Source organism: Leuciscus leuciscus (genome assembly GCF_965113295.1).
Source record: "Leuciscus leuciscus genome assembly, contig: HAP1_SCAFFOLD_729, whole genome shotgun sequence".
Lineage (NCBI taxonomy): Eukaryota > Metazoa > Chordata > Actinopteri > Cypriniformes > Leuciscidae > Leuciscus > Leuciscus leuciscus.
This window is the reverse complement of record NW_028118011.1, coordinates 4288-13128: the sequence shown is the minus strand read 5'-3', so window position 1 is coordinate 13128 and position 8841 is coordinate 4288. Positions and strand designations below refer to the sequence as shown.

Genomic DNA, 8841 nt, shown 5'->3' with positions numbered 1-8841 from the left:
CTCAATTATTTTAGGCTTCACATTTATACCATTTTGTATCTGTATTTTCATTAGATAGCCTATAAGACTTGCTGTCATTTTCTATATTCTAACCATTGATTGCCTGCTGCCACTTTGTTCAACAGTAAATTTGGAAAGGTGTGCAATAATTCCAACTAATTCACTAGCAGAACTCCTGCTTGACTTAAGCCATAATTAACGTTGACAGCAATATGCATGTGTCAGATGTTTTAACACTTCACAAGGAATTTTGCAGATTAACCAGTTTTGCTCTACCACCCACAAGAATTTCAAACTGCATTACAACCACTTTTGACTTTTCTACACACTGTAGTAATGCATGACATATGGAATTCACTATCACCTCAAAGTACTAAATAAATAAATAAATAATACAGGTAATAAGAATAACTTTAAAGAAATAGTCACACAACAGAGTCGCAATTATGAGAAATAAAGTTTGTGAAATAAAATCATGATTAGATATCACTGTAGAAATAATGTGAATCTTACTGAATGTTCTCATGGTTTAATCAAAATGAATTGGATTGCACTTAATACCTTATATCTCATTGGTAGTACATTAATTGCATTACATTTACATTTAAAAGATACTTGTACTTTTAAGGACAGTGGTTTGAAAAGAGCCAGTGTCAGTTTAATAAGCTGCTTTATTTGAGGGTTTGAGCATATGACAAAAACAAAAGGAGGTAACAAAATCTTGAAGCCAGCCTTTAAGCAACAACAAAATAATTCAATTTATTTTTGTGACACTTTTTTTATTTTTTTATTTACAATGTACAATAAACTAATACTTATAAAAGAAATTTTTACCAGGCATTTGCTGTAATATACAGTATATTTTTTAACCTGAGAAATGTATCCAAATATACAATCTACACTATTATATTAAAACATTTCTAATGCTTTTCAACATAACTAGCATAAGAAAAGTTAGTGCATACTGAGAAACTGCTGGTATCCATGACATTGAAGGTAACTCAGCTGCAGAGCCAGAGACGGGTTAGCAGAATCTGCATAAGTTTCCATGTGGTTCTGATGACAGGTGACCCTTGTCCCATGTTGATATCCAGGTCCTCCACTGTAGCAATCACTGCTTGGGTCCTCCCAGTGGTGACCAAAGTGTCCCTGACTGTTGGTTGCGCAGTGGTTGTAGTGTTGAGATGGTGTCGAGTTTGATGAGTCCTGATACATCTCTGTAGAGACCGCGAGCTCCGGCTGATGGGGAATGTAGTTATCCATCTGTTCCTGGAAAGTTCCCGTCTTCCTAGACAGGGAACTGTTCTCTTCTGGCTGTCGGTAGCACTCCATATGGGTACACGGAGGTGCGTGTGGTTCTGTGGCTGAATGCGTCCTCAGATACAAAGACAAAGTTGAAATGTGGTGGATGGCACGGCGGAGCGTGGAGATCTTGGACAGGCGCTTTCCGCTAAGATCATGTTTGAGGACAGTGCGCAATGCATTGAAGGCCTGGTTGTAGTCAAGGATGCGCTTCCGTTCTCGGACGTTGGCAGCGACTCTCCGTGCTTTGGACCGCTTGGGCCGAGTACGGCTCTTAACTGCTTTGACGTCCTCTGTGTCACTTGGGCCCGATGACATTGAGCGCTCTGAACAAAGCTTTCCGGGGCTTTCGTCTTCACAGTCGTCATCCTGACCAAAAGGACCATCTTCCATCTCATCCTCTGAAACTTCAGATTCTGTACTGGTGCTGCCCAAACTCATTGTTGTTGACTTTTGCCTACTTCAAAACACAAATCTTGGCTTTGGTATGAGAGATGAGATCTCTTACGGTCCGTGTGAACTACAAACAGTTCTTTTTGCAAAACATCCACATGTTGAAATCTTCTCCTCACCTACCAGTTCAGATCTGTCAGTCTCAGAGAGGGTGAGAGGGGTTTTTAAACGCAATCTGTAGATGTGTCACGTGAGCAAAGGTGTATTCTGTGTTTACAAGTGCCCTCCAGGCAAGCGTAGACATCAGTCAACAGGCTTTGACACACCTCCTCAACACACAGGATCTGATCTTTCCAACTGTACCATGCCGAAAACGAGGAATGACAATTGCAGAGTTGACAGATGCACGTAACTGCGGTGTGTGAAAATGAGGCGCTTTATATTTGTTTTTGACGCTTTGACAGTTAAGTATTGATATTGCAGACATGATTCTTCCTTGTAAATATTATGGAATCACAGTTCATTCATTATTTATTGTAAAATGCAAAAACATCTCTCAGAGGGATACACTCTTAAAAATAAGGGTTCTTTATTGGCGTATAGTTCCCTGAGGAAACTTCAACATCCGTATAAGCTTTCCATTGCAAAGGGTTCTTTGGAGATCCCAAAATGGTTCTTCTATGGCATCCCTGTGAAAACCTCCTTTTGGAACCTTAATTTTTATTATCCATTAATAAAAATGAATGAATGACACTGGGGTGTGCAAATTAAGACAAAATATTTGGGAGAACTACATCTTTAGGAAAAAGGGATCTAAAAAGAACAAGATGACATTTTTTCAGTTTGCAACTAGTTACCATTTAAAAGTTCAAATCTACAGAGTGTGTTGACAGTTTGTGTGGTTGAGCTCGAGAAAACCAGTCAAAAGCTATTTTGAAATAATTTTTTGACAGTTTTACAGATTTTAAAAACAAAAGGGTGGGAATAAAGAACCCTAATCCCCAACACAAAGAACCATTTCAGCATAAAAGGGTTCTTCAACAGAAAATGGTTCTAGATAGAACTACAATTACAACAAGTAAAGAACCTCTCTACATAAGACTGTAACTATGAAAGTGCTGAGAAGCCTGTAGAATTCCCAATTCTGAACCATTCAAACATCGATCATTCATAATGCATAAATGACAACAGAGGAAAAGAATTTCATTGCTAGTTTTCCTTCACCTTTATCCAGATAGATTGTCTAAGCCGTATCCTGGGTGTTGAGAGAAAAATGGGAACATTTATGACAAATTACAGCTTTATCAGATAAGCCTCTTTTACCAATTTGCCTTTACACCTCTTCTCTGCCAGAGGGATGGAAAAACACTTATCATGTGTCACATAAACTCTGTATCTCTGTATGGTCACAATTAGCTGTTGTGTATTAAGCGATTACTGGCCTTCCTGGGCTGCAACGAGGGACAGTGTAATTTGGTTGTCTGCAAAGTCATAAATCTAATGTGCGCTTCCTACGGGCAAGAACAGACAGTAGCCACCTCACTTCAAAGCTGGGGAAAAGGAACACAGATAATTTACAATTATTACCTGTGATGACTGTGAGTTAAGGGCTTTGGTGCTGTTGCCTTTTTATTCTCACTCACAAACGGCTTGTGTATCCCCTACTTGAACTCTCAGGTTTGTTCTGTTTGCACTGAAAGTGGATAATATTGTGAAATTTTAATTAACTGACCTCCTTCAATCATTCAGTATTTTGAGCCATCCATTTTAAAACCATCCAACTTTTTGATATTTAGATGCATTGACATTTTCATGTACATTCCCACTCAGTGAGGAATATTGCACAATATTGGTTAGATGATAATTAACTAGTACAAAGTCACAATCAACTGAGGAAGCCACAAGACGGACCGGTCATGGCAAAAGCGTTCCATCTTCTCTTGGGCTGTGCCTATTTTACAGTCAACAAGCCTCCAGTCAAACCAATGACTCAAGAATGCCATCTAACAGCTAAGATCATATCAGCAGTGGGTGGTGGTGCAATAACCTTTAAACAAGAAATAAGGCACCATTTTGGACATTGCTTCCTTCCTGGCCAGATTTTACTGCCTAGTTATGACTTCAGCCATCTAGGTTTATGGGTTTGACTGTCATTTTACAAACAATACAATAGATTAGCTCACCAAAACTACTGTGACAAAGTCATTTTCCAACCAAGTTTTTAATGGAGCACCATATTAGCAGAACAATTACCTGTACCAAGTCTATTCAAACATTCATCAAGACCAATCTTATTGCACCTTAATCTGCATTGTTAAATTGTAAAAAAAAATTAAAATAGACAAAAAGCACCTGAAGTTATACAAACCCTTAGTTGCTGAGAGGGGTTAGTCAAGCCATTTAACTACTGTATAACTGTAAAACTACTGTTTTTGGCCGATAGATGTGTTGACTTGATGCCCCTCATGGGCGTGGGGTGTTTTCCAGATATGCAGTGAAAGGCAAATCGGTTTTTGTTAGTGGAAAATATAGTTGCTTAAGTAGGAATTACAACATCCTCTTCCTTTTCTTGTTGTGCAATTATAATCCAAAATGCAGGTTTGTTTAAACACAGGGCTCTGTATTGTGTCATACTGCATTTGCTCTATAATTTGAAATTAGTTGTAAAATGCCACAACCTTTGCATGCTAATTATAGGCTGCTTTGGGATTTTACATTCGAACAGGAATAAAATCAATGAGAATTGAGGGTGTTGGACAGCTCTGTTGACCTGGTAAACATAATAACACTTTTGGGTAAAAACACCAAGGTTAGTAAAGACGAAAACAGGACTACCACAGCCAGACAGAGGGAGCGTGGGAATGTCAGTGTAATTGTTTTTGCCGCTTTTTCTCAGTGGTTATGAGAGAAAAAATTAGGGGTCATGAACACAGAAAGGAGAGACTGATGTATTTGGTAATTAAGGGGTTTGTTTGCAAGGTTTGGGAACTAAAACACTTAAAATAACCAGATTTTTTTGGCAGGTAATACTAAAAATAACAATCACAGACCTTTTACCTTTTACCAAAAGTTACATTTCATCAATGTCCACTTTTTCTCCCGATATCTAAACTGTCAGCCAAAAAGTCATTTATAAATGGAAACTGCTGATGGTCGAGTCAAAGGTTAAAGAGCACCCTTGAGCTGGACACTTAACCTGAACTGCCCCTCAAAACAATAAGAATGGATTCCCAGCTCATCAAGTCCATTATTAGCAAAGCAGGTTGGGCAATATTCAGAACTGAATTGAGAATGCCTTTTAAATTGCAATTTAAATTGATTTTGGAATAAGTTAGCAAACAGGACACAGAATATAATTTAAACATAAGGAAGTACAATATATTAACTGTATGGCTGTAATAACTATAAAAGCTAAGTCTGAATGCTGGCATGACAAAAAAAAAAAAGACTTTGTCCAGAAAGACGAACGGATGGACAGATAGATAAATACTTTTTAGCCATCATCCGTACGGATTTTCCTTTAATCCTAAAACACAATGCAATGCGAAATTCAAAATACGAGTGAAACACCTGTGAAAAATCAATACATTCATATTAATTGCCCTTTTTTTAAGAGTGGGGTGTTCGATTCAACTCAAGCAAAAAAATAAATAAATAAAATAAATACACTCAAATTAAAAACGGAGACCGTATAGTGAAGCAGTATTTGCACCAGTTCACAAAATAAATGTGTGTTTCATTTTCTCTACGACCTTGAATTTATATTTAGTCAGTTGTTCCACTCCATGACTCTGACTCTCTGCACTCCACAACCAGCAGTGTGTGATTCATTTGTAATGGAAACATTTGCACACTTAAATCACCTACTGCCCCAGACTAACTGATGTAGTCCAACACATAGACACTGGTGATTTACAAGAATTGTTGGCAGATTAATTGTCTTGTACTGAACTTCAAGCATACTCTTAAAACCCATCCCCATAGTCTTTTTTTTTTTTTTTTTTTGACGAATGGTTAGACACTAGTAATTATCAGTCGCCATGTATAAATCAAGGTCCTTTTAGATAGCCGTTCACTTGCTGGGAGAACTAGAGATAGCTCGGCCATACCTGTGAATTGTCTAAAGATTTGTAAATCTTAAGTCTGAAGTTAGATAATGAGAAGCTGCTTTCTGGCAGTTATTAGAAGTCAGTGACACAGTTATTTGGATACATGGTTTTAAAGGGGTGGTGAGGCTTGAGAAGTATGCAGAGAAATTAGAGGTCCGCATGGAAAACATGAATTTGTTACAACATTCTTTGGAAAAATGTTTTAGCTGTATGTCACTGTAGGCTACTGGCCACTAATGCTTTAATGAAAGTGCTAGTATTTGTGCTATTCTATTTTTAAATTTGTTCACGCCTTTCACAACCAGTGTTGATAATATACAATGTTAAAGAAAAAACAAGCATTCCTGTTTATTTTTTGTACATTTTGCATTGAATTTTAATGTTACATGTAACAAAATGCTTTCTCTGTATTCAGGTTTGACTGTAGTAATAATAATGCAAAAACGTGTACACTTAAAAAAAAATGTTTTTATATTTTTTATAAACCTTGACAAAAAGTATTATTTGAGAATTAAAAAATAATAATAATAATAATAATACATTCAAATCCACATCTTAAAAGGAAGTAATTTTGTCCAAAAACTACTAGAGAATTCACAAGCCTCTCCATAGAGAGCTATACAGGCATCTAGTGGTAACACCATAAAATGACATGTTTTATTTTATATTCTCTCAACAGATGGCGCTAATCTGACTTCAAAAATTGGATTTTAAAGGCCTAGTCTCTATATTAATCTGAAATTAAATACTGCATTAAAGGGTTAGTTCACCCCAAAAATTCTGTCAGTAATTACTCACCCTCATGTTGTTCCAATCCCATAAGACTTTCGCTCATATTCGGAACTCAAATTAAGATATTTTTGATGAAATCTGAGAGCTGGCTCACTCGGTAATTGATATCTGCCGGCCCAGAAAAGTTAGTAAAGACATCGTTAAAATAGTCCAAGTGACTACAGTGGCTCAACCTTAAGTTTTTCAAGCGACGAGAATACTTTTTGTGCAAAAAAAAAAAAAAAAAAAGACTTTATTCAACTATTAATTTTTTTCCGTGTGGGCCTCTGACAGTCTCTAATGAGAGTTATTTGACATGTAGTTGCAAAAGTAAAACCAAATACTACAACTAAGATAACTAAAAATAAGATAAGAGTCAAAATCTGCAAAGGGTTATAATGAAACAACAGTTTTTAAAAGTGTTTTTTTCACTATTATTTACAACAGAATCTGCATTTTCATGGGTTTTAATAAAATATTTTTGTTATAAGAGACAATAAAAAACTACTTTGTGCATCAAAACCACTCCTTTTATGGTCAAAAATGTACTTGATTCTCAAAAGTCAACGAATTTGCGACAGCCGAATGTAACATTTTTGACAAGCCAAACATGTCAGTCTCTGATTAACATGTAATTTATTTAAGTATAATAACACGCAAAAACATTTTGAACGTCTCTCCAGCATGTTTTATGATTACCAAAAACTCAAACATGGTTCACCCCTCACACATATTATCACGTCCGTCAAAAACTTAGCCTGGCAGTCGTTTGGACTATTAGAACTAAAAACATCGGCATAAACACTTCACTGAATAATTGCTGGCTAAGAAATAAATATTACCTAATGATCCATCTGTTTTCAAATCCACATCATTTGAATAACACAAACTTTCCTTACTACAGGTGCCCTCATTCTCTCAAATACCATTTTAAAGCCATTTACTGGTCAATAAATATTATGTTGTGAATAATCAGCTTTGTTCTTTTGTTTCCCCAGAACAACCAGTACATTTCTAAAATAATCTGAACATTTCAGTGGCAACATTGAATTACAGTAAGTTACCTACACCACATGCTTTATTACTATGAACTTTTCTGTGTGAAATTGTATTGTTTGACTGTGTACTTGTGTTTTTTTAATCAGTTATTCTCTGAAAATCTTCCCTCATGCTCTCAAATCTCATTCATGTTACTCAGAAAAATAATATCACTATTATTTTATATTATTATTATCACTATAAAAAGCTATTATATGGCTTCAAAAGACTTACAACACAACCCGTAACACATGAGTTGTGAACTCATTGATTATTTTTAGGATCTTTTCTCTGACATTTTTGGAGCTTAACCGTTTTTATATTAATTGTTGCATTGAATTGAACTAGACAAGTGTACATAAGAATGGTTTAATGAATGATTTACACAATTTTTTTCTGCTTGTTTCATGCAGTGAAAGCGAACGGTGACTGGGGTTGCATTATGCCTGAGATCTGCTTTTGGGTTCCACAGACAGAAAGTCAAACAGGTTTGGAACATCACAAGGCTGAGGAAATTATTTAAATTTCACAACTATCATTTTAATAACCTTACTAACAGTAAATGTTGTACTTTGCAGGGATCTCGGTAAGCTGAAATACAAGTTTGAACAAGAATAAAAATCCTCCTGTAGGCCTGAAAATCACTGAAGTGCCTGGACCATCCACCAGAAAAGAGGAAAAACAAACGGAAAATGAAGCTGATGCTTCTTTTCACTTTTCTAACTCTTTAAGTACCTCACATGTCCCTTGTGAAGATTTTATTATTGATTGCATTTTATGTTGCATCGAGTAAAGGTGCAGTCACATTTTTGAATTTCGTGAAATTACACAGGCAAAAAGGTCCATTGACCATTGTCAGCACGTAATGTATGAAGCACAGCTCACACATGAGTCAAATCTAGCGAATTCCAGTGACCAACTTGGTCCCATAGTGACATTTTCGACCACAAACGAAATTGCTGATTTCGTTTGTGAAAAATCCCCAACATTTTATGATTCAAAATAGCAGATTTCGGTATAGAGATAAAGGTTAGGATCATATTTTTCAGGAATATTACAGCACAATGAGTGCATATTAGCACTGTTTGTTTGTTATTGGCACCTGATAGAGCTTTTGGACTTGGAAACAGTGATGTCAGACTTAAAAAGTGGACTGAAACACAAATGTTTTAAAGTTAAAGGTATAGCGGAGGATCTTTCCAAATTTTAGATAAGACCCGCCCTCTCC

The 8841-nt window shown here is 36.2% G+C and overlaps 1 protein-coding gene and 1 long non-coding RNA gene across 2 annotated transcripts; one reads left to right on the top strand and one right to left on the bottom strand.

Annotated features, from left to right (window-relative positions):
• Positions 1-533: 533 nt before the first annotated feature.
• LOC309491927 (uncharacterized protein) lies at positions 534-2036 on the bottom strand. The gene has a single exon (XM_082190956.1). The coding sequence runs from the start codon at positions 1741-1743 to the stop codon at positions 955-957; it is 789 nt and encodes a 262-aa protein (XP_082047082.1). The 5' UTR covers positions 1744-2036; the 3' UTR covers positions 534-954.
• A 5453-nt stretch (positions 2037-7489) lies between these two features.
• Positions 7490-8360, top strand: LOC309491926. Its single transcript, XR_014203370.1, has 3 exons — positions 7490-7630; positions 8027-8101; positions 8192-8360. It is a non-coding gene; the product is annotated as an uncharacterized lncRNA (long non-coding RNA).
• The last annotated feature ends 481 nt before the right edge of the window (positions 8361-8841 follow it).

What these genes read in the sequence shown, in the direction of transcription:
- LOC309491927 (XM_082190956.1), bottom strand. Translation starts at nt 1,743, where the DNA reads ATGAGTTTGGGCAGCACCAGTACAGAATCTGAAGTTTCAGAGGATGAG.